Genomic DNA, 24,764 nt, shown 5'->3' with positions numbered 1-24,764 from the left:
CAAACCTCCTGCGATTCTGCGAGGGTCGGGGGGCTTCAGGGCCTGGGGGCCGTGGAAGAAGACAGAGGACTCAGTTTGCAAATGGAACGGTGGCCTGCCTGCCTCTGGCCCCCAGACACACCCTGTTCATTTTAAACTCCACTAACGTGCTGCTGTCCGGGCTCCCCTGCCTGTTCTCTCTCTCCTCCCTGCCCTGGCATGCTTGCAGGCCCTGATGGGACACTAGGTGGTGCCATGATCCTTCCCTTCCGTAGGGGAGAGTGGAAGAGGGAAGACAGGCTCCTTCTGAAACGGCCAGAGGGGACCGTGCTGTGCTGCAAGGAGGCCACAGGCATCAGGAAGTTGGGCACTGGTGGGAGAGGCAGCCCGGCACCATCTCGGGTCAAGTTGTCCATGGACGGCTGCCTGCCACCGTGGACGGGGCTGGAGGAAAGGGTACCAAGGGGCCCCACCGTCACTGTGCACCCCTCGGCCCTGGGATTCGCCAAGGTAGCACCCCTATACGTGGATGAGAATAGGCCCAATGGACGTCCCCAAGCCCCATGAGTGGAAAGGGCGCGGCCTGAGCTCAGCACCAAGGTCGGGAGGCGGGTAGGGAGAGAGTGTGCCAAAGCCTGTGCCAGGCCCCCCGGACCCACCCGGCCTGGCACGCTGGCGCACGTGTGAGATGGCAGGGCACATGCTGTGGTCACAGACAGCTCAGGGCACGTCTGCGGGAACCCCCAGCAGAAAGCTCCAATAGCAGCATCCAGGGCCTGAGGCAGAAACCCAAGCAGCACCCGATCATCGCTGACCTTCAGACTTCCCGGCTATCTCTCTCTCTCTCTCTCTCTCTCTCTCTCTCTCTCTGCCTTGGGAAGACACGCTGAGTCCTCTGCCTATGGGGCTCGGGGGGCAAGAAGAGGTCTGCAGGTGGTCCTATGAAACTTCCTGCTTTAATAGGCACGGGCACCTGAGCAGTTCATTGAAAACCGGGAGAGACCAGGCTGCATTGCACCCCAGCTTGGAAGGGCGAGTTGGTCGTGGCAGGTATAGAGGAGGAGGGAGGGACACCAGGGAAGGAGCCATCTCTGAGGCTGGCTTTATTATTAACAGGAGGTGGCCGAGAGGTGGGAGGAGGCCATGTGCACCCAGGGGTCACACGGAGCCTGGCGCTTCCTTCAGCCGAGGGCCTGGCAGTGCTGGGGACAAAGGTCTACAGCTCAGAGAAGGCTTCCCAATGACCCCAGTGCAACGGGGGCATGGCAGACTCTGAAAAGACAAAGATGGGATTTGGGCTGTAGTGGGGGCCGAAGCAGGGCCTTTTGTTTCATTCCTGATTCATCGACCTTTCTCTTCGCAGCCTTCCCTGGCTGGCCCCCTCCCCTGTCCCTCCCCAACTTACCCATCATTACAGCTCATCTTCGTTGACTTGCCTGGGGTAGGGGAGGGAAAAAGACAGGTGAGAGGTCAGAGGAGGAGGTGGTGAGTCCGGGGGGATCCTTGAGGTTGGGGACCCCCCTTCAAAGGCCTCAGAGAAAAATCCTTGGCCTGGCCCTCCTTCCCATCCCCCTCCACCCCGTGTCCCTGCCTCACTCAGTTACCCTGGGCAGACACCCACCGGTGTTTCTTTCTGCCCCCACAGCGGAGTCTTTTGCCTGGAAGAGAGAAAGGAGGTGAGTTTCCCTCAACCGCTCGCTTCCAAGGAGACCCTCTCTTTCCTCCCTCCCTCCCTTCTGCCAAAGCCACAGGTGACTGTTTCTCTCTTCACATATGGCGGGGCCATAAGCATTCAGGGGCCCAAGCCGTTCGGTCAGTCCATCAACAAACATTTACCGCAGCGGATCCAAGGTAGGCTGGGCACGCCGAGAGCAGTAGCCGAGCCTGGACCATCGCAGTGCCCCCAGCACCAGGGCTGGGCACATAGTCGCCGCTCAGTAAGCTCTTGGAGGAGGACGACTGTGAGGCCAGAGCCAAGATCTCTGCTCAGGCCGGTCTGCCTCCTGCAGCTGTGTGCTCAACCACTATACGGGGCTGCCCTTGAGACACCTTCCGGATGAACTGGGGAGACCGGCCATGTCTGCAGACCGAAGCCTTCAGATGGGATGGCACCGACCATGGACGGGTTAGAATCCCAGGACACAGGACTGATTGCGTTTCTGGGTGTGTTTCTTCCGGTTGCAGCAAAACAAGCCAATAAGCCTTTACTAAGTGCCTGCTGTGTGCCTGCTGGGGCCAGGCTGGGGCTGGGAGATATACAAGGACCCTTCGCTCCCCCAGAACACTCTATGCCTATGCCTGAATGCTTTCTTGGCTGCCATGTCTTTGGGTGATAGCCCTGGCTTTATCAGTGGGATCGTCCCCATTTAACAGATGTGCAAACTGAGGCCCGGGGAGTTGGGGATCCATAGTAAACTAGCAGTGGGTCCTGATGCCTCTGGCTCCCAGCCTCATTTGCTTTCCAGCAGTGGGCGGGGGGCCGGAGGGTGGGGAGGGGTGGGGGGGGGGGAACAGCTGAACCCAGCTCTGCTTCTGATTGGCTGTGGAACCCAGAGCAAATTGCTGCACCTGCCACGGTCAGTGGTTTTCATCTATCAAATGTGATAGTCTTGACCATCCCTCAGTGTTGCCCAGAGGATTCAATGGACTGAGATGGGGGCGCCTGGGTGGCTCAGTCGGCTAAGCGTCCGACTTCAGCTCAGGTCACGATCTCACGGTTTGTGGGTTCAAGCCCCGCGTCGGACTCTGTGCCGACAGCTCAGAGCCTGGAGCCTGCTTCCGAGTCTGTGTCTCCCTCTCTCTCTGCCCCTCCCCTGCTCATGCTCTGTCTGTCTGTCTCTCTCTCTAAAATAAAGGTTAAAAAAAAATAAACGGACTGAGATGTAGCTCATGCCAAGAAAGGAAAGTGACCGGATCTGGTCAAGGGAGGCGTCCATTGGAGGTTGGTTCCCTCCCCTTGAACCCCTGGGACATTGAGGTGTCCCAGGCTGGAAGAGCCTGCCCTCCCATCTCAGCAGCTCCTCCACTGGCCACCAGAGGGCGCACGTGAGGAAAAGGGAACTTGCTCTGGGTGGTCCAAGGACCAAGTAGGGAGGCATCCCGGGGTGCCTCTGTCTATCAGGGTGTCGCTCAGTTCCCACATCCTGCATGGGGCAATGGAGGCGAGCGGAAAGACTCACTTCCCTTCTGAGATCTGGGAAGGGAGTGAGAGGGCTTTCCCCCACCCCCACCTGGGGAACCAGCGCCCAGTGGCTTTGAGAAGAGATGAGGCTCCATGCAGCGCCTCCCCCCCCCCCCCCCCCGCCGCCAGCATGAGGCCAGCCCCACTCACTGAGGATGATGATGAGCCCCACGACAAAGGCCAGGGCAGCAAAGATCAGGCCTCCATTGCGGACGGTCTCGTAGTCTGAGGAAGGAGAGGGCAAGGAGGTGGGATGGGTCGCCCCAGGCACCCCTCCCCACAGCCCACCCCAGCAGCAGCCCCATGCTAACAGGGGAAGATGGGGGAACATAACTGGGGGATGCCGGGACCCGGGCATCCGTGCGTGGTGGCCAGAAGAGGGGCCGAGGAGGGACCCACCAGGCCTACCGTAGTAGAATGGGTCCACGTCCCCTTTGGGGTCGCCACCTGCAGAGAGAGCCAGAGGCAGGGTGAGTCTGTCGCAGAAGCAGTGGAACTCACATCTGTCCCATCCGTCAGCCCCAAGTGGCCAAGTGGGCAAGAGGAGGCTGGTGGGCCTGCTAATGCCACTGCCAACGGGGACATCTGTCCTGGGCTGCTTCAGATAGAGTCACCTTGGGACCAAATACCAAGCATCCAAAGCAGAGCTCTGTGCTGCCTGTGGGGGCCTCTGGAAACCCTGCGGGGTTGGCTCTTTCCTCTCTTTGCTTCCTACAGTAGTAAGCAAGGCCGAGGGAGACATCTCCCATTAGACTCACCTCCACGTGACTTCTTAGTCCCTCTCCATGTGACTACTGAACGCCAAGCACATGCCTAGAGACATTCATGCAACGAATGGAGAGGCCCTTAACATTCACTGAGCAGAAGGGGAAAACTGAGGCCCGGTCTGGAGACTTGTTTAAAGTCCCCACGAAAGTTCGAAGCAGAACTGGGTCTTGAACTCAGGTTTCTAGATTCTTCTCGCTTATGTTTCTATCCTCAACGGGAAGCAAATCCTTTGAAGAGACATTAATACATAGTGTTTACCACATGCCAGGCCAAGGCTAACAAAACATTAGCTCATTTAGCCCTCAAACAACCCTATGAAGCATTAATATTATTCCAATATAATCCATAAGAGGACGGTGGTACCGAGGGGTTAGGTCACATGCCATAAAGGGCGAGAGCTGGCATTCGAACCCAGGCAATGGGTTGCCAAGAATCGAGGTGCTTAACCCCTTTGCTACATCGCCTCTCAGATGGTCAGAAGGAACAAGATGTTTCAAGGTCGAGTATGGTCCGGTCCCTTGCCTCCTGTGGTGTTTCCCCACCAGGGGTGGAGCTCTGCCCCCCAGCCCCGTAAACAGAGCACACTTGTCTTTGGGCAGCCGGGGGGCACCTGGCCAGAGCTTTGCTGCCATGGCTGAGGGTGGCCCCTCTGTCCGGCCCTGCTCTAGCCCCTTCTGGGCAGTAAGTAAGCCGTGCGTGAGGTAGAAGGAAGGCACAAGTTGTCACCTCCAGTGGCGTGCCGAACCGTGCCCTGGGTCACGGTGGGGGGCTTTGGGGCCTGGTGAGCCCGGTTATCCCCAGGGCAGCCTCCCTGGCCAGGCGGGGTCAGTGCCTGGGCCTACGGGGGTGACTGCGGGGGCCCGATCCCGCCCTCCTGCAGGAGCCCACCAAGGTTGTCTCCCAGGATCCGGTTCGGGTCTTGTTCAAGGTCACATGGGGGGTGAGCGCCAGAGCCACTACTGGCCTGGCGGCTCCCCTCACCACATCAGGAAACCATCCATTTGGTGAGCCCACCCCCCTCAAAGCCCTCATCTTTCCTAGGTCTGGCTCAAAGCCCACCGTGGTCAACAGAGGCCCCTGTTAGCCTCCAGGCCCGAATCACCCCCATGGCAGGATCCTTCCAGGGGTGTCCCAAACTTGAGGGGCTCTCACCCCAAAGCCAGCCTGGCCCCCTCCACCTCCTGCTCCGAGCTTGGATAGTCCCCCAAGATGCATTGTACCAGGATAGGTGCATGCCAGGAGGCCGAGACAGAAGCTCACCCTCACCCCCACCCCCCAGCGCCTCCCTGGCCGCCGAGGCTCTGCCTTCAAGCAGAGTTAAGGCAGGATCCTCTTTTCAAAGAAATTGTCTCGAAAAATCCTCTTAGGATTGGGTGGCAAGGGTCGGGGAGGGGCGCCGGGGACTCGGGAAGGCAGGGGGCAGGGGTGCAACTCATCCCTCCAAAGGTGGCCCAAGGAGAGACCACCTGCTTCGCACACGTTCGCACACACTCACCGTCGTCCGCCAATAGCCCTGCCATTTCCCTAGCGGCCTGGGCTGGTCTCCACTGCCCTCTTCTGCCTCTGCTTTGGGGAGAGTGCCGGGCCGTGGGGTGGCCAGGGGTGAGGTGGGGGCATTAAACATTAACAGTGCCGGGTAATATTTACCCCAGTCACAAGAGAAACCCTAGTGTGAGCGGAGGGGCTCCCTCTGAGGCACGAGGAGGTGAGGGGGCAGGCAGGGGCAGGGAGGGGCTGGCTGGGCTCCCAAATCCTCCCAAAGGAAATTTCCAGAGACAGGGCGGGGAGAGGTAGGCCGGAGACATCGTGGCTGGGGCTGTGGCGACGGGGAAGCGGCACTTTCAAAGTTACGTTCAGTGGATTCTACAGCTTGGGGGACGATGTCACGGGGCCCCCAGAGGCCCCCAACCCCAGCAGCCGCCCACCTCACCAACCACCGTGGAGATCACTGTTTCAGCTGCTATTTCTTACCCGGCATTCAGGGCTCCCCTGAGGGGGTCCCGAGGTGCCCGCCCCTCTCCCACCTCAAGGCCCGCGCCGAGCCCACCGTGCACGTTCACACCCCCACGCCTGCCCACTCCTGTTCTTTCCCTCATCCATCAAGGCTGCCTCTAGCAGCTCGCACCTCAGCCAGAAAGGCTCCAGCCATCCCTCACTAATCTCTCTCTTCCTGCCGCCTCTGGCATTTTCCTCCTACAACCCAGTTGCTTCCACACCAGCTGCCCAGGTTGCACGTAGGCTCCTTCAAGGAAGGGGCCAAGTCCTGCCACGGGGAGAACGTCTTGCCTTTACAATTTACAAAGTGCTTTCCTAATTATTATTTCCTTGTGCCTTGTGTGAGCTCCCATTTTACAGATGAGGCATCTGAGGCACAGAGAGGGTGGGGCCCTGGCCCGAGGACACACAGCCAGTGACGGGCAGAGTGGAGAATGACAGGCAGGCCTTAGGCTTTAGGGGTCAGGTGCTTCCCCACATCTCTGAGGCTGCCTCCCCACTCTGTGGTGGCCTCCTTCGCCTCGGGGACCCCAGGGCTGGGTACTCCATGGCTGTTCACATTCCCAGCTAAGTTGTAGTTCACTGCGCTGGCCTCCAGAAGAGGCTGATGCTCCATGGGGCCAAGGGACCCAAGCTAGCAGTCAGTGTCCACCAAGGAGGGGTTGACCCCTGTCGAGTTCCTGAACCTCTCTGTGCCTCAGTCCTCTCGTCTGTAAAATGGGACTGTTCCCTACCTGAGGGATTTGTGGTGAGGAGAAAGGGAGAAAATGCACGTAGGGAGCCGGGCACGGGACCAGATACACAGCAGGTGTCACTATTGTCACTGTCGGATTTGTGCCGACTAGAGAAATAGACGGCATTGACCTTTTGTTGAACGTCAGCTGCTGGTCACAGGAAAGCCAACTCCCCTCCAGTGAAAATTAGCACGGGGTGAGACGGAGAGAGAATGTCATGACCTCGCAGACCAGGAGCCCCGACACCCATTCGGCAACCTTCAGCTTCCAGAACCAAGCGATGAATATCCATGAGGATATTACAACCCAGCTCATGCTCAGTAGGGGCCGACCACGTGTCAGGCTCTGTAAACGCACTGTCCCACTGAGTGCGCGGTTGCTCCGTTCTACAGGTGAAGAAACTGAGGCTGGTCATTTGCTCCTTGTAACGGCCCCTGGAGGTGGCCGGGGAGGTGCCGTGTCTCCCACTGGGCAGCCCAAGAAGACTGAGGGGCATGGAGGTTGAGGGATTTAACCGAAACCTCCCATTAGTAACAAAGCCAGGGCTGGAAAGCCAGACCCCCAAGGCTGGGCTCCCAAAGCTACCGTCACTCTCCCACACAAGACACCGGTGCCCCTTCCTACACATTCTCCTGGAATCTTGGTGCATTTTGTCTGTCTCTGTAAGTTATTGCGGATTCCATCTGGAATAAGGGGTAAAAAAAATAGGTGGAAAGTTAGATAGATGATAGATAAATAGATAGATAGACAGGGGAAAGAGTGAGAGATGGTTTCAGACAAAAGGGGAAATCGGAAAAACAAGTTGTCATCTGCATTTGTAACTCTAGTGTGCAAGGCTAACCCTGTTGTAAGCAAGTAATGAAAATCAAGTCGCATAATCATCGCAGCTCTGAGGTCAGGGAAGTATTATCATCGTCCCCATTTTATAGATGAGGAAACTGAGGCACAGAGAAGTTTAATACCTTGCCAGAGGTCAGGCAGCTAGGACGTGGGGAAAGCAAGATTTAAACCCAGCAGCCTGGCTTTAGAATTCCTGCAGATGAACAGGAGGAGAGACAGAAAGGGAGGCTTCGGGACCAGCTGTCTTCCCAGCCCCAGCGGCACAGAGACGCTCAGAGTAGAGATCACCACGTGCCCAGGACTCCACCTTGAGATGCCCTTGTTTAGAAACGCTGCCTGTCCTGGCTTCTGCTTCCCCCCCATCCCTGCACTTCTGGGGAGCAGGTGGTGCCCCTGAACGTGATGAGGTAGACACCTGCATCCGATTCTGAGCAGGGGGGGGGGGCATGGGGTTGAGGGGACTCACCCAGGTACCACCTGTCCATGGCAGGAGCTGCCGGCTGTGTCCTCGGTGGGAGAGAGCAGTGACGTGCTGGTGGCCAAGGGCCTGGATGGAAAGTGCGGCCCTCCCTCCCTCCGCGCCCCTGCGAGCCCAAGCCCACAGGCAGGAAGAGACAGAGTCAAGGAGGAGGGACTGACAGGGGAGCCTTCACCTCCCGCCTGCCTGCCCCTTGGGGCGGGCTGGGGCGGGGATCCACGTGAGACATTCTCTGAACTCCACCGGGCACCTGAGGAAGGGGGGAAGCTGGGAGCCACAGCAAAGCGAGCCACAGCCTTCGGGCCCTGTGTGCCCGGGAGAGAGGCCACAGCCAGTGCCCTCCAAGCTGCCCAGGGTGCCTGCAAAGGTCACCCTAGGGGCCACTGAGGGAGATACTCGGGGCCATTTGTGGATCTCTGTAGGCCTTCACTCAGCTGAGCCTCCTGTGTCCTTAGGTAGTAGGCAGAGAAGGGAAGCAGCTGGGGGCCCGGGGGCCCGGGGGCCGGATGGAGCAGCTCCACGGCAGCCTGCCCTTCCTCAGCTGGGCCCCTCTCGTAGCCCCCGGTGACTTCCCGCAGGCTGTGACATCAGACCTGCCCGCCCCACCTCAGCGGCCCAGCCGGAGACACCAGCAGCCCTCACGAGGCCTCGGGGAATGGCCGGAAGACAGCACTTCTGGTCCCAGGGAGATAGATACAGGGGGCCTGTCCCCAGCAGGAGCCAGGAGCCCACACAGGAGATACAGAGCAGCCCCCCAAGCTGGCTCTCCACCAAGTCTCTGTTCCCTGGCTCCAGTCAGAGGGCAGCCTGCCTCTCTGTCCCTCCTTAGCCATATCTCCTGCCCCGAGGGGACGACTGACGACCCTGCCCCATGCGAGAGCCACCTCCAAGCTGGAAGACCCCGGGGGAATGGAGAACCGGGGGCCTGGAGGGGCGTGACCTGGAGGGGCTGAGGTCTGTCCTGAGGGCCCTGCTCGGGGGGGCCCAGCTGCTCCCACGACCAGGCCGTGTCACACGTTCCCAAGGGGAAACCTGCACACTGAGCTCAGGGCTGCCGAGCGGAAATTCCCCAAGCGGGGCGCTTTGGGAGATTCATACATCTCGGGGCTAGATGACATTTCGGAAGCTACCTGGTCCAAACACATCGGTGGTTCAGAAAAGTGAAGATCGCAGCCGGAAGTCCCTTCCCACCCTCCCCCAAACACACACACACACGGACACAGTCTGCATTACCTACCGGACCCCAATGCAGTGAAGGAAGGCATCTGGATCCCAAAAGGAGACCCTGTGTCATGAACTCGCTAACTGGAAAGAACCTCCAAAGCCATCCCGCCCATCCCCATCACTTACAAAGGGTTCACTCTCCTACTCCAACCCTCCGAGGGCTCGGGATATAAACCAAACTCCTTTCTTTTACGACACTCCTTAATCTGGCCCTAACGACCTCTTTGACCTTGACTCCAACGTTCCCGCCTTTTCTCTCTCCTCCAGCCATACCAGTCTCCTTGATGGTCTCCTAACCCTCCAGGCGTGCTCCTGCCTCAGGACCTTTGCACTGACTGTTCCCGCTTCCTGAACACTCTTCCTCCAGAGAACTTCTGGCTAACCTTGCTCACATCGTTCTTCATAGATTGACTCAGAAGATCCTTCCTGACATCCCGATCTAAAATTTCACACTCTGAGGGGCAGGCACCTGGGTGGCTCAGCCGGTTACGCATCCAACTCTCAATTTCAGTTCAGGTCATGATCTCACGGTTAGTGAGTTCAAGTCCTGCGTCAGGCTCTGCCCTGACAGTGTGAGGCCTGCTTGGGATTCTCGCTCCCTCTCTCTGCCCCTCCTCTGCTCGTGCTCTTTCTCTGTCTCTCAAAATAAATAAATAAAGCTTAAAAATACATATATTAAAAATATAAAATAAAAATAAAAATAATAAAATTTCACACCTACCCTCTGCAACATCTCAAATTCCTTCTTAGTTGTTTTGTTTTGTTTTGTTTTCTCTCTGGCACTTACCATATCTGGTGAGTTACCAATTATTTTCCTTATTGTTTTCTGGTCTTTCTTCCAGCTAAAAGTTGAGCTCCAGGAGAGCAAGGATTTTTTTTTTTTTTTAATGTTTATTTATTTTTGAGAGACACAGAGACAGAATGCGAGTGGATGGGGGCAGAGAGAGAGGGAGGCACAGAATCCGAAGCAGGCTCCAGGCTCCAGGCTCCGAGCTGTCAGCACAGAGCCTGACCCGGGGCTCGAACCCACGAATCGTGAGATCATGACCTGAGCCGAAGTCGGACGCTCCACCGGCTGAGCCGCCCAGGCGCCCCTGGAGAGCGAGGATTTTTGTTTGCTGTGTTCATTCGTCGATTCCCGGTGCTTAGAAAAGGACCTGGCCTGTGGCGGACCCCTGGCTTTGTTCAGCGAATAAGTCCCAGAGGTGAAATCCTTTCTCTAGAGGCACGGGCAGGCCTCGACCTTGCCTACCGCAGCCTCCTTCTCTGAAATCACTTGCTCCATAAGAGGCGGCAGGAACTAGGGAGCCCCCACGGAGAGCCAGTGGGTGGCCAGCCACCCCCACACCTTGCCAGCACCTCCCCCGGAGTCCTCCTCGGGGACATCCCACCCCCAGCTCTCCGCCCGGAGCCCTGCGGCGATTCTGAGGACAGTGTTTATTTCTCCTCTCGGGGGAAGGCCGAGGCTGAGTCAGGAAGGTCCACCCTTTCTTGCTCACACCCAAGTCCTCCCTCAGACTTCTCCTCCGCCTCCAGCTGAGGTCATCGGCCTGGCTGACACTGGGGACAGGGAAGTCCCCCTCTGAGACGCCCTGCTCTTCATCAGGGAGCCCCCGGCTCCTTCCGCCAGCGGCCAGCGGTCCGCACCACGCTCAATCCCCTGTGCACCCCCGCTCTTCACTGTGGATTCTGTGATGCTGGGGGAAGGTCACATCTCCGGGTCTCCTTCTTCCCGTCTGTAAAATGGGGTGGCAGCACCTACCTTGCGTGGTCGTTGTAGGAATTGAGAGGATGTGGGTAAAAGGCCTGACCAAAGAAAGTCCTGATAAATGGTCGCTTCGCCAGCCTCACCTGAAATGGCCTTCCAGGAGGCAAGCACGCTCACTGGAATCCCTGCCCCGGGCTCAGACCCCTGCCAAGATGGTCCCTGAAGCAGGCTCCCAGAGCCCCTCCCCCGCCTGCCCCTCAGCACAATCTCTGCCAGCCGCCCCAGCCCCAGGACCTCCAGCCTTCCGTCCCACCCCTTTGCGACACCTACACAGCATTGCTGGTCGCTGCCGGGGTCGGGGTCGGCTGCATTTCTTTTCGTCATTCTCGGGATACGGAGCCAAAGGGGGTGGGAGTCCCAGAAAGGTTCCGGGGCAGGCAAAGACCTCCCAGCCTCCCTCCCTTCGTCTGAGTGTTCCAGGCTGGAGCCAGAGGGGGCCTTCCAGCCATCCACTGCCTTCCTCCCAAGCCCCACAGATCAAGGCGATCTTTGGGAGGTACGAAGAGGTAGCCCCGAGTCCCGGGTCCCTCTTCTAGCACTGTCACACCCAGTGGGACAATGTCCTTGGGTGCCATGCCTCCGTCTCCCTTGTCTTCCCCAGGCAGCCTTCCACCCGTGCCCTGAATCTTCAGTCTCAGGGCAGGAGTCTGGGTGGTCGCTCTGGAGATGGTAAGATAAGGAGGTGGCACGCTGCAGCACTCTCCGCCTGGGGCTCCCCCTCCGCCAGCCTTCCCAAGATGGGGTTCTCCAGCTCCACCGGCCCTGCGTGTCTAGGGGCTGCACGTCAGAGTGCGCGGCCCCGGCCTCGAGGTCCCCAGCCAATCCTCCTGGTGTTGGCTCCCAGCTGGAAGGAAGCCAGAAACCGCTAGAAAGCTCTGTTTCCGGGCTGGGGTCGGTCTTCAGCTGCATGGCATGCACGGCCCCTTGGCAAGGAAGGTGGCGGCTCCCAGGACCCATCTGTGCTGCCCAGAGTTCCCGAACCCCAAGGAGCGTGGGTTCCTGTCTCCTGCCGTAGCCTCAGATGCCAGGGTCACCGGGGTCTTATAAGGCGAGGCCAGGGGAGGTGGGTCCTGGAGGGTCCATTCCTTAAGTCTTGGCTTCAAGATGACCTGAGCCGTGGGGCACACAGGTCGTGGGAGCTGCCAAAGGGCAATGTACTGTGAGAGTCAAGGTCACCAAAGCTTTCTGCTCCCTGAGCTGGCAGGGGATGGGGACGTCCACTTCTGTTTCTACAGCTGGTGACGAGGGCAAACCTGTTTGACCCACCTCTCCCACAGTGAATACCCTGGAGAGAAATGCATTCTTGACTTTTCTCAGAACTCAAGTCTGGGCTTGACCTAGACTAGAGGCTATTCTCCCCAGCTGCAGTCTTCACCTCCTGGTAACCCCATTCCCCCTTATCTCTGAAAAATAGCTCCAGGCTCACCACCTCCAGGAAGACCTCCAGGAGCAAGCCCACCTCTCTGCTCCTGCCTTTCCTCCACAACCTTCTGGATTACACGGGCAGGGCCCAGATGGCTCATATCTGGCTTTATAATCATCTTTGTCCTTTATTTGGCTGAGCCTGGCCTGTGCCAGGCCTCAGCTCTTGGTGTCTGTTAAATGTCAGTCTGGTGGCCAGAAATCCCTCCTCGGTAACAGTTCCGTCCACTTCATGGATCTCGATAGTTCTGAAGAGCTTCTGCCTCCTGGATCTGCTCTGTTCCTTCCAGTGACTCGGCCAAGCAGGTTTTGTGGTCCCCATCTCACAGAGGAGGAAACGGCAGTGTTACGGAGGCAAGTCAGAACTCAGGCCCAGGTCTCACAGAAGGGCCACCCTGCTTTCAAAAAAAGGATGCATAAGGAAATGGGTGGTAGTAAAAATATTAACAACACAATACCCACGTGTAGACTCTTCAAAGGGTTTCCATGCCCGTCGTATCACTTTGACCTTGGGAGGGAACGGGATAGGGACCGGTGGACCCATTGCACAGGTGAGGAAACCGAGGCTTCCGTGGCTTTCTCAGGGTGATAACTGGGGCCCAGCTTACCCCTATGGCTAGGAAGCCTTTCATTTTGCGAAGACAGTCACAGAGGTGCTGGCGTCTGCCTGAGCTCACACAGCTAGAGAGAAGAGGGGAATGCCAGAGAATGTCCTGAGCCTCCTCCTCCTCCACCGGCCTGCCTCCGAGCCTGGCTCTGAGGCAGGATCCCACTCCCCTGAGCAGTGCGGGAGACCCTCCCCGCAACAGCCCCGACCAGCCCACGTCCTCCATGACGTCCGATCCAGCATCACCTCCTCTGCCATCCCTGCCTTGGCAGGTGCCCCATTATTGTGCAAGCAGGCACAGGGCTGGAGCCGGCTCCATAAAATCAACAACCGGTTGGCTTGAGCTGGCTGTCTCTGCCCCCCTGGAGTTCAGCTGTGACAGCAATGAATCACACTAATGGCGAGAGGTGACATTCTTCCTCTTCGTGGCCCGGAGACAGGTATTTCCAAAGCCTCTCCCCTGGCTCAGGTAAACACACCTGATCTCTCTCTCTCTCTCTCTCTTCTGCTGGGGACAAGGTGGGGTGAACCAGACAGAGCTGGACCGCTCTCCCACCCTGGCTTTGCCCGGCCACCCCTGCCAGCCCATGATCCCTGGGAAGGCAGAGCCCTCCTCCCCAGAGGAAGGAGAGAAAGAGCCCAGTGACCTTGGCATGTGCTTCAGCCTGGCATCCCCCTCACCCACCCCACCCTCCCTGCTGCTTGCACTCTGCCTCTGACTCTCTTCCAAGAACAATTTGGCAAGTTCCAATCCACAACCTGCAAAAAAAAAAAAAAAAAAAAAACCAGAATGGGAGGGAGGGCCACAGCCTGGGGGACCAGTAGGCAGAATGACCTATTTTTATGTGGTATTAAGTAACACAAACACCTCTGTGCGCAGACTTGAAAATCTTTGGCGTGGGATCCCTGGGGAGGGGGGCAGTAGTTGGGAGGTAAAGCATGCAGCACACCTGAGATCACTGTCCGAGGCCAGGGGATTCAGCATTCCCTTCCGGGAAATGGCACAACTGGTCAACTTTCCCATATAACCAAGTTATACAGTTCCTATATCCAACCAAATGACAGACCTCAGTCACCTCTCTGGGGACGAAGTGGACGGGTAGACACGGTCCTGCCAGCACAGAGCACTGGTCCAGAAGGAAGACACACACTAAACAGCAATCCGTGCCTGGATTCTGGAGTCTTCTTCCCTGGCCCTGCAGTGCTAGTCCAGAGAGGGGGAAGGGGTTCATCCATGTCGGGGGAGGGGGAGGGGGAGTGGAGTCCTCGACTGGAGCCCGGACCTGGCCAGATGAGGCCGTCCTGGGCAGACTCGCAGAGTCCATTTTTGCCCGGAGGGTCTTGAACACTGCCAGATGGACAGCCACTCCGCTTGGGGATTGTCACAGCTGAGGGAACCCAGGACTCCCTCACACGAGGCCAAGTTCTGCCTCCTCTCACGTACACCTGATGGGTCTAAGCCCTTTCCTCTGCAGCACAGAGTGAGCCGGGCTTGGAGCTGGGCGGGCCCGGGCTGGACTTTGGCTTTGCCCCTCGGAGCACAAACTCAGGCCAGTCTCACCGAGCCACAGTGTCCCCATCCGTAAAATCAGGAGACCATCAGGTAGTGCTGTGAGTTCTGAACGAGTTGATCTATGTGACATCGTCTGCCCCGTGTTTGGTAATAGCATGTGCTCGATGTATTAGCTGCTTTATTTAGTTATGAATAATAATATTGCCATCATCTTGATCACCAGTTCCTTTGACTATTCGTTATGTGTCTTGTTTCCAGGCCACAAGACCCTCCCCAGAGCACAGGCTAGGTAGCGTATGCCCTGAAGGGCCAGCCAGGCTCCAGATGTGGTCGCACCGTGCCAGGCGATCCTCTCCCTGCCCCTGGACGTCAGCCCTCCCCTGCAGAAGGAAGCCAGGCCACATGGCGTGCCAGAGAGAGCTTTGGTGACAGACAGCCCAGGCCGGGTTCCTGGCCCTTCCATTTCGCAGCCGTGTGACCTCAACCAGTCACAAACATTTCAGAGAATCTATAAAGTGTGAACATCCTACCCACCTCAGAAATGAGACTGGGTTATCCGGGGGAAAGATGAGCGGGTGCTGAGAGTCTGGCAAAGAAGGGAAAACTATTTTCTAGAATGCCCTAGAGTTGATAACATGATTACTATGAGAAAAACCCGAATCTCCCCCATTATACTTCCTCATACTTATTTTTAGAGTTTAAGGTTTTATTTTTAAGAATGAACGTGGGGAGGTACCCACCATATTTTGTGTTCCTGGGGCCCCGGAGGGTCTTCATCCGGCCAAGCTCCGAAATTGCTGCCAGCCTTGTAATTCCCTGACCCGTGAGTGTTCCCACAAATGGTGCTCATTAGCTGACTTAACAAACTTTCGGTGTGACCGGAGATGGTGTAGCCTCCGCGATCACTGAGTTGACAGCGTGGAGCTTGATCTCAGCGATAAGCCCCAGGTCTTTTCAAAGACCTGGGGGGGACACAGGGCAAAGGCAGGTGCGGAAGTGTCCCAGGGGCAGCCAGGGGGGTGACTGGACCCCCGAGTCCCTCAGGACCTGCACCTGCCAATTCTGCAGCCCGAAACTACTCACAGACTCTAGATGGACTCTGAAGATTTGGGGGGGCGGGGTGAAGGTGTTCCAGGCACTCTTACCTTAGAACGAGACACAGTCCTTGTCCACTAGGAACCCTCTCAGATAAAGACACACAAAGCACGTAGAGAGGACGGTGGGCAGCAGCAACCTCGGGGAGAATCAGCCTGCATCTGTGTTTATTTGGCCAACAGCACTTTTCCAAAGCCTGAATTGCAAGGTCTTTGGGAGGACACTGTGGGTGACCCCTGGCCCCTATGAGCCACTATGGACACCATCCACGTGGCCTCCACAGTTTTGTATTTTTTTTTTTAAGTAGCCTTCATACTCAACATGGAGCCCCGTGCAGGGCTTGAACCCACGACATGCGTAAGGTTCAGGTCCTGCCGCGGGCGCACCGACCCAGGAGCAGGGGGAGGTGGGAGGAGGAAAGGGGGAAGGGGTCCAGGGGGAGGGGAGGAGCTAAGCTGGACCAAACAGCTGTCACCTCCTCCCTCTGACCAAGGACGGAGTCCCTTCGGCCCTACAAACGCTCCAGCTCTCTGACACAAAGGAAAGCACTTCAGAGCCACTAGGAAACAAATGGTGTTTTATTCCCTTTTGTTGTGGAGAGGATCGATCACAGCACGGAGGACAGCGGCCCGGTCACGGCGGCATGTCTGGTTGGATGCCACGAGAACACGATGGATGGGAGGGGCGGGGTCTGCTTGGATTTTCCATTCCGTATGACCTTCGACCTCTTGGCAGTTCCCTCCGCAGCAGGGCTGTGCCCACCTGCCCCAGGTCTCTATGCCACGTGTAGCCGCTGCACTTGCCGCTCTAACCAGTAACAGGTGGAGCAAAGGGCTTGGGAGCCATCGCTGCTCCCTGACCAACGGGACGCAGGCAGAGAAGCACAGGATGCCTCCTCTCCCTGCTGCTTTGCTGGCCCCCACAGAATGGAGCCCCTCAGCCACTGCCTACCAGAGACCTCATTCAGGGACAGGAGTCTGAGTCCAGAAGAGCCGGGCTGTAGCTGGGAGTCTGGGAAGCAGGGAAGGTAGGAGAGAGGAGCAGGGTTCCAGAGCCCATGGGGTTATTGCTGAGAAGATATGCAGGGGGCACGTTCCCCAGGGGCAGACTAGAAGCCCGGGGCCCGGGATCCCGGGCTGCTCTGCGACGGTGCAGGGCAGATGAGGACCCCGGGGTGGAAGCCCCAAGAGGGAAAGGACCGTGGAAGGGGCACAGCCTGCCTGGAGGCAAAGCTGGGCTCACCAGCTCCTTGCCGTGAATCTCCCGATTGCCAAGAGACCCTCAGAACAGACCTGGGTCCAGACTAGAATACAGAAGCAAGGTTCTTGTGAATGAAGTGAAGAGAGGCCAAGAAAAATGATCACGGAGGTGATGTAAACCTTCCCAAGTCCCAAGACAACTGGAGACCCCCGCCCACACCCCCTAGCCCTACACCCACCCCCAAATCAAGAGAAGGGACTGGTCTCTCAGGGAAAAAGCGGACTCCCGGGAGTGGGAGATGATGGGGGTGGGGGCCACAGGGGAGCAGGGAGGGGCTGACGGTGACATGGCTCAGCACCCACCCGGGAAAGCGAGTTCAGGGTCACTAAAATACAACATCATCCACAAACAAGCAGCCACAGAGATCACAGTCATCAAACACACACAGACACGTCACAGGACGTGGACGAGACCGCGGGCTGCGGGCAGGAGAGGCGGGTGTCAGGTGCATCGTTAAGTTGAGGATCGTGTTCCAGGGGACGGCAAAGGGGCAGGGGGACACACACACACTCTTGGCTTCTCCTGGGGAAAGATCTGCCTGCTGAAGTGGCCGGTGTTCTTAAGCATCAACACTTGCGTCTAAAGGTTCAAGCAGCTCCTTTCAGGTTCTGGGAGCTAAAGGGGGAGAGAATCCAAATTAAAACTCAACTCTGCCTCCTTTCTGGCGTCTTTACTGGCTGTCCCCCTGCCTTAACGCAGCACCTGTGCCCCCCTGAAACTCGCAGGAGACCCACTCCGAGCTCACGTCCCCGGTGACACAGGAGGACGAGGCTGAAATGCAGGGAAAGGGGGAGGGGCCTGGGAGGGGGAGGGGGGCCCAGGGAAGCGCTTCTCCCAGGAAGGCTAGAACCTGATAGACATGGAAAGAAAATTGTTAAACCCGGGGTTTCTATTTCAGGACACCCCCAGTCGTCGCTCACAATCCTGAGACCTAAGAGAACAGGGTTTCTGAGGAAGTCCTAGTTTAGGAAAAAAAGCAAAAAACAAAAAACAAAAAAACCCAAGCCTCCTTCCCTTGAGCCTCCCCCCACTTGAGCCAAGATCGGACCTGCCAGTGGCCATGAATGGACAGAACCCCGAGCCACCAGCCAGGACACCTGACTCCTGGATTGGCATCTAGGGCCACCTCGTGTGTAGGAGATCACTGACCTTCCCAAGCCCCGTCTAGGAGATGGACAAGCTGAGCCCCGCGCTGCCCACCCACGAGGCTGTTGTGATAACACGATCTTGGATGGCTGTTCTCTCTGACCTCAGTTTCTTCATCTATAAAGTGGGGCTCAATCCCACCTGCCCTACTTGCTTCTTCCGGTAGGCTCAGGCAAGTCTGTGCGGGGCAGCATTTTGAAAACTAAGACATTTAACGGCAAACACTCTCCCGTGTCCCTACAATGAACAACGGAAGCAAATGCTAAATACGGTGCCCCTTACAGCTGAGAACTGAGAACGGCTAACGTTGGCATCGGGGAAGGGGGAGATACACTATTCTCCCTAGTTCTGTGTAGAGTTAGCAAGTTTCATTCTAATGTGTTAATGTTTTTTAAGCGGTCCTAAGCTACTTTCTGAACCATCGCTAAAAGCCATTATCTTTGAGCTACCCTGATATTAGGAGGAGTTCACGAACTGTCATTCTCTCCCAAGTCCTGCCCCCATCGCAGGGAAGGTGACCTTCCATTAACCTGGCGTCTGGTCATACAGAAGCAGAAGCCCTATTCCCCAGCCTTTCACCGCGCATGTGTGGTGCCCTCAGATGTTTCCATCCATCTGTCCCGTTGCCCTTTCAGACACAAGACTCGCCAGCCTGGCTCAGAATAAACGCTGTGCCCGCTGCAAAAGCTGGCCCAGCACCTCCCTGAGGAATGAACAGTGACGGAGACAGAGGAAGACACGGGAAGACAGGATCCTACCTTCCTACCTGAGGGCTGCACCTCAGTTCTCTGCTTTCTGGGGCTCCGTTGCTGGAAAAAAAATGGAACAGATTGCAGTGAACAGACCCCTCACCCCCACGGGCCACCCGCCGCAGCAGCCGTGCCCAGGCCTGACGCTGGAGGAGTCTGAACCGTGCAGCAAAGAGGGGGCTTGGCAGGATTCTGAGTCAGACAGACTTGCTGGTTATAGGAATTGGGTACATTCCTTAACTTTTCTGAGTCCCTGGGTTATCGAATGCAGATCGTGAGCCTCTGTCACGGGGCTGTGCGCACACGAAGGGGGCTCTATGAAGCACCTGTCTCGTGCCCGACACAAAGCACATGCCCTATAAACAGCGGCGGTCAGGGGTAGCAGCCGGTTTGGTGGAGATGAGGGGACGGCCCAGAGCAGGGGCCCCGGAGACCGCTCTCCCCGCACAGACACAGGAGCACGTCCGGTTGGCTCTAGGGAGGCCACGGTGTCTGACCACCATCCCTCCCGGAGCCGTCCGAGGACCCTCCCCCATTGCTTCTATCCCACCCGGGCCGGTGGTCGTGACCGCTACCATTTGCAGTGATGAGGTTCTCCACCTGCACCTCCTCATCGCCCGGAGCCCTGCAAGAGAAGGAGAAGCTTCCGTCGGCGCTCTGTGGGGCAAACCCGCTGTCCCTGCTGGGGCAGGGCCGTCTGGAGCAGGCCCCTGCGAGTCACTGGAAGGCTGTGGCACTCTCCACCAAGGGGCGCGTGGGGCCGGGAGCGGGGGCGAAGCTGGGATTGAAGGGGTGTCAGGGGAACTCGCAGGCACCCTTCTGTGCCGGCCCCACTGAGCACTGGGAAGGAGTGGCTTGGGGCCCCCTGGGGGCTGGCATCGTGTCCTGCCAGACTCTGGGCTTCTGAGGTCCACTGCTGCCCCTGGTTTTTGTGGTAGACTAATGGGGTATGGGGTGGGGGGAGAGGTGAATGACGGAGCCCGAGCTCCTCCTCAGCCAAAGAGCCCCATGCACAGGTGACGAGCAGGGACAGCGTCGCAGGTCCTGTAGAGACGAGATGGACCTCCTGAGAGGCTCTGAGGCCCACTGCTTCCCTTCTCCTAAGCCCAACTGTCTCAAGGGCTTTCAGACGCGCGTCCAGCACCTTCTTGCTTCCCTCCCCTCCTCAATATACATCAGAAGAGATCAAGGGGCTAACCCTCCATGCTTTGCCCTCGTGTTTGCCAGAACATGCCTGGCACACACCAGGGGGCCCCGCCCTGTCCCCTCCTAGCGTCACCTCCGATATCCACAGACAGGCCATCCTTACCGGGGCTTCTGATTGAAATTGCATTTGCATCTGCGACCTGAAAGGCAAAGAAACCACCCGAGGTCACACTCCCGGCTTGAGTTCAAGGTCACGCTCCTGGTTTGACCACAGCAAAGCTGCCACAGGGGGCTACATAAAAAGCACAGTTATATGTAGCAATCCTCTGTGGGAATAGGGTTCTTCTGAGGTCAAGGGTCAACATTCAAATGCCTGGATGATGGCCGTACCACAGTCTGCTTGATCGGGCAAGTGCAGAGGGCTCCGCGCGGCCTGGGCTCTCGTGTGCAGAAAACAAATGCAGGGGCACCTCTCTCAGAGCACTCTAAGGACAGCTCCTTGCTCTCTCCTGTGACTCCCCGACCTCTGCCTACTGGACACAGCACCAGGACAGCCACCCTGCCCTTTCTGATGACCTTGTTTTCATCAAGCATTTATTTTATTCACTTTTCTTTAATGTTTATCTATTTTTGAGAGAGACAGAGACAGAGCAAGAGCAGGGGAGGAGCAGAGAGAGAGGGAGACACAGAATCGGAAGCAGGCTCCAGGCTCTAAGCCATCGCCACAGAGCCCAATGCGGGGCTCTAACTCATAAACAGCAAGATCATGACCTGAGCCGAAGTCAGACGCTTAGCCGACTGAGCCACCCAGGTGCCCCTATGTTGTCCATGCTGCCCTGTTTTACTGAGCACTTACTATGTGCCCCGCACTATGTTAGGTGCTGGAGATAACAGGGAGAACGGACCATCTCTCTCTACCCCCGAGAGAGCACGGCCGGGCTCCTACACCGTTCTCCACTCCCCCGGCAGCTGCAGACATCACTCTACAGAGCCAACAGGAACGAACAAACTTACTCAGGATAAGGAGAATCCCCACGGAGAACAGCACCACAGCAAACACCAGTCCCCCGATCCGCAGAGTCTGGTAGTCTGCCAAAGGAGCAGAGGTGACAAAAGGAAGGGAAGAGCACGGCTTCCCGTCCCTGGGCGGGGCCACACCTCCCCCTCCCCCCCCCAGGGTTACCATCACCGCTCACCATAATGAAAAGGGTCCTTTTCCTTCTCCTGCTCAGCTGCTGAAAAAATAAACGAGTGTGGGCAAGAGGAAGACAGCTGCATATCTGGTTCCCTAATACCCCACCAGTGTCACTTCCCACAAAGGGACTCCTGGGAGAGAGAGCCCATTAAGCAGAGGTGCCTGGGGAAGCACAGAAGGGCCTGCCCACTAAGGCCAGCCCGAGAGCAGAACTGGGTACCACTCAGAGCCCCGGTGCACAGCACATCTACATTTCTTGCCCCTTTGTATTGTTACATTACCCCCCAAAGGCAGGGTCTGTTAGCCCCCTGTTACAGGTGGGGAAACTGAGACCAAGGAAGAACATGTGACTTGCACAAAGCCAGAATCTAGACACTGATGAGCGGGCCTGGCTCCCAAGGTTCAGGCAAAAAGTCTACAGGGATCTGGAGTGCTTGAGAGCTTAAAAGTAGAGCCTGCTGGACCCTCTGGGGAGAGGTGGGCAGGCTGGAACAGGGTCTGTGAATACATGCTGCCTTCCAGCAGTTTCTCTGCTGACTTCAACGGGGACAGGGGAGTCACTGATCAGACACGGAGAATCTGAGAGCCCCCCAGCCCTATGTCCCAAAGGGCCAGGACCTAGAGGGGTACTTACCACTGGCCAGGACGCTGGGAGCCAGCAGGCTGCACAGAAAGATCAGCACCACCTCCATGGCGTCTGGGGACAAAGGAAGGGAAGTGAATCTCTGCACGGGAGACCCCGCACCCCAGCTCTCGGCCGGGTCAGGGGCCGCGTAGGGCTCCCGGCTCTATTCTGAGTACCCTCCACACAGTAAAAGTTCAAAGCCACAGGATGGAAGTGGCTGACACTTACTGAGCTCTTACAGAGGGCTCCGCACGCATTAATTTAGCTACTACAGCTGCCTACTATGACAATCAGTAGGTGCAATGACTGACCCGTTTTGCAGGCGAAGAACCACAGTTTAAAGAAGTTAAATGAGACTCCTGACGGTGAGCGGCAGAGCCCAGGTCCTAACCCCTCCACCACGCTGCCTCTCTGGGGCCGAAGCCGGAAAACCCCAAGGCTTTGGTGACGACCCCAGCTGCGCCCGCCTCTCCAGGCCATCCTTCCGGGACTTCCTGGCCTGGTTCCCCACGGCCAACACCCACAGTCGGAAGTTCGTTCTTCTAGGAGATTAAATGGGGCAGGTAAGCGAATGCCTCTCTAGCCCAGCCAGCCCGCCAGGTGGGGCGGGAGACGTGCTGTTCACTGGTCTCCGTAGGGTAAACCCTGAAATGCCAACAGCTCTCCCTTAAGCTGCCCCCGACACCCTCACCTCTAAGGTGCCCGAGCCAATTCTTCCTCCAGTCTCAGTTCATAATCCTCCAGAAAGGCCGTTTGGTCAAACAAAGGCAACGTGCAGACCGGTTCTGAGTGCCAGCATCCTGACCTTCCCCTTCTGTTCGTGAGCTCATCGAGCCCCTGGACTCTGGGGCCAGGGGTCCCAGGATGGGCCATCCGGATGGAGGCAGCGGGCGGCCAGGGACAGATTTCAGTGGAGTCACACGCAAGTCACTCCTGGGCTTAAGGAAGTACGTTTGGTGAAGAGCCATCAAGGAAAGGCAGAAAGAAACCCACACCAGGAAAGCGCAAGGCTGTCTGTCTTCCTCCGGGGGTGGGACTGGCAGCGGTCTGACCCCCTCCCCCAGACCAGTTTCTAGTGGCCAGGACCATGCTGGCCCTGAGGGATCGCCCCCATTACTTGCCAGTCCCCACGCAAGCATCCTCGGCTGCCCTTCACCTCTCGGCCACCAGGGGTCAGAACAGCTGCATCCAGAGTCGCGCTGAGACCCAGCCGGGGACTTGGAGAGAGCCGCTCAGTGTTCATCAAAAGGCAGTAATTTGCTTCTAATGCCATCTCATCTATTATTTGTGATTTTTTCCAATTTTACATAAGTTTTACATTTTATACGTATAAAAATATATGTGTCACGCCCGCATACATAGTAATAAGATGAACACTCATAACTTAAAAGCTAGAACTTTACAAGCACCTGCTACATTTACCTACATTTTCCTCCAAGTCGTCCCTCTGCCTCACTCCCAGAGGTAAACAGTATCCCGGACAATGTAAATCCATACATTTTTTTCATCATTCCCTTGTTCTTCCTCAAAGAATTTTTTCTTAATGAAAGATAAAATTCACACATCATGAAACTCATCATTTAAAAATGTACAATTTTCGGGGCACCTGGGTGGCTCAGTCGGCTAAGCGTCTGGCTTCAGCTTCGGTCATGATCTCACGGCTCGTGAGTTCGAGCCCCACGTCCTGTCTCCCTCTCCCTCTCTCTCTCTGCCCCTCCCCAGCTCGTGCTTTCTCTCCAAGTAAAAACGTCCAAAAAATTTTTTTTAGTAAACACAAAGCACGCAATTCAATGGTTTTGGTATACGCACAAACCTGTGCCACCATCATCACTAACTCCAGAATATGTTCATCACCGCAAAAAGAAACCCCACACCCACTAGCCATCAGTCCCATTCTGCACCCCGGGCCCCAGCCCCTGACAACCACTGATCTACTCTCTGCACCTGTGGATTCACCTATTTTAGACGCTTCACATAAAACAATCATACGCTATGTAGCCTTTGGTGTCTGGCTTCTGGGATTTAGCATCACGTTTTCAAGGTTCATCTATGTTGTGGCCCGTGTCAGAACTCCGTTCCTTTTTATGGCTGAGTAATATTCCTCTGTACGGCTATCCCTCCCATTGTTCTTCAAAATCTATCCGTCATGCACATATTATCTTAATAAGATGCGGGTGGTGGAGCTTTTTTGAGCTTTGTAATGATCATACTATGTTGTTTGCAGTCTTCTGGGACTGGCTATTTTTGTTCAACATGGTTGCTAAGATTCACCCATTAGGACATGTAACCTTCGGTTCATTTCTTTCCAAAGTTGTGTAGTATTCCACTGTGCAGCTTAATTATCACGTATTGGTTCACTCTCCTCTCAGTGGAGATCTTTTTGGCTTTTCCCATTTTGTGGGATTATAAATAATGCAGCTGTGAACATTTTTATGCGTGCTGCACAGCGTTAAGACACTTTTTCATTTTCTTTTTTTTTTTTTTTTGGCCATCATTTTCACATGGAATACTTTTTACGTCGGAACCCAGTGCAAATACATATTCACGTATACCCGGGATAACAACATCACAAAACAACTCTTAACCTTAAAATGAATGATGCCCTCTGACAGTTTCTGTTCTGATTCCCTTTTTAAAATAAAATGGTTAGACCCACTAACGGGTCATACCGCAGTAGGAAGATGTATATTCTAGAGACAGGCCTAGGAGTGTGGTCACTGGGTCGTATAGTACAAATTGTCGACCTCACAGAATACTTTCGGATTGTTTCCCAAAGCGGTCATCCCCGTTTCGACACCCCACCACACCACCTGCATGACTGTGCCTATCCCTCGGCATCCTTATCCACACTTGGTGGTCAGCCTGCTTAATTTCCGCCAATCTAGAGGTGTGAAATACGGTCTTAATCTGCTCGCTCATTAAAGGAGTCGGGCTTCTGGTCCTTCATCGGTCACGTGTCTTTCAGGTCTTCTGCTCACTTTGCAAATGGGTTGGGCATTTGCCCAACATCCCTGCATCCGAACCCATGTCTCCATTGCT

General features: G+C 56.5%; 2 protein-coding genes across 10 annotated transcripts in view; both read right to left on the bottom strand.

The window, feature by feature from the left end:
- Positions 1 to 953: 953 nt before the first annotated feature.
- On the bottom strand, positions 954 to 8,071 carry FXYD2 (FXYD domain containing ion transport regulator 2). Of its 2 annotated transcripts, none has more exons than XM_078432797.2 (6): positions 7,964 to 8,071; positions 3,569 to 3,607; positions 3,311 to 3,385; positions 1,601 to 1,637; positions 1,385 to 1,415; positions 954 to 1,251 (listed from the first exon to the last, which is right to left on the bottom strand). In XM_078432797.2, the coding sequence occupies exons 1-5, from the start codon at positions 7,980 to 7,982 to the stop codon at positions 1,391 to 1,393; spliced, it is 195 nt and encodes a 64-aa protein (XP_078288923.1). In that variant the 5' UTR covers positions 7,983 to 8,071; the 3' UTR covers positions 954 to 1,251; positions 1,385 to 1,390. The 2 variants fall into 2 exon arrangements, with proteins under 2 accessions (XP_078288923.1, XP_078288922.1); XM_078432796.2 differs by lacking the exon at positions 7,964 to 8,071 and adding an exon at positions 5,424 to 5,520 and having other exon boundaries at positions 958 to 1,251.
- An 8,093-nt stretch (positions 8,072 to 16,164) lies between these two features.
- Positions 16,165 to 24,764, bottom strand: part of FXYD6 (FXYD domain containing ion transport regulator 6) — a 31,254-nt gene continuing 22,654 nt past the window's right edge. For 4 of the 8 annotated variants that reach the window (XM_060604860.3, XM_060604856.3, XM_078432795.2 and 1 more), the window contains exons 2-8: positions 21,735 to 21,797; positions 21,102 to 21,140; positions 20,920 to 20,994; positions 20,069 to 20,105; positions 19,335 to 19,384; positions 18,777 to 18,819; positions 16,165 to 17,479 (exon numbers count right to left, since the gene is read on the bottom strand). In XM_060604860.3, coding sequence (XP_060460843.1) covers positions 18,791 to 18,819; positions 19,335 to 19,384; positions 20,069 to 20,105; positions 20,920 to 20,994; positions 21,102 to 21,140; positions 21,735 to 21,792 — 288 coding nt within the window. In that variant the 5' untranslated portion in view covers positions 21,793 to 21,797 and the 3' untranslated portion in view covers positions 16,165 to 17,479; positions 18,777 to 18,790. Of the gene's footprint in view, positions 17,480 to 18,768; positions 18,820 to 19,334; positions 19,385 to 20,068; positions 20,106 to 20,919; positions 20,995 to 21,101; positions 21,141 to 21,734; positions 21,798 to 24,764 lie in introns of those variants that run through there. The other 4 variants (XM_060604857.3, XM_060604859.3, XM_060604858.3 and 1 more) reach the window with 2 other exon arrangements.

This window comes from Panthera onca, chromosome D1, assembly GCF_046562875.1.
Source record: "Panthera onca isolate mPanOnc1 chromosome D1, mPanOnc1 haplotype 2, whole genome shotgun sequence".
In the NCBI taxonomy this organism is placed as follows: Eukaryota; Metazoa; Chordata; class Mammalia; order Carnivora; family Felidae; genus Panthera; species Panthera onca.
This window is presented reverse-complemented; position numbering and strand designations above follow the sequence as displayed.

What these genes read in the sequence shown, in the direction of transcription:
- FXYD2 (XM_078432796.2), bottom strand. Translation starts at nt 5,448, where the DNA reads ATGGCAGGGCTATTGGCGGACGACG. An exon ending in AGGGCTATTGGCGGACGACG is followed by an intron (nt 3,608 to 5,423) that starts GTGAGTGTGTGC and finishes CTCTCTCTGCAG; the next exon opens with GTGGCGACCCCAAAGGGGAC. An exon ending in CGTGGACCCATTCTACTACG is followed by an intron (nt 3,386 to 3,568) that starts GTAGGCCTGGTG and finishes CTCCTTCCTCAG; the next exon opens with ACTACGAGACCGTCCGCAAT.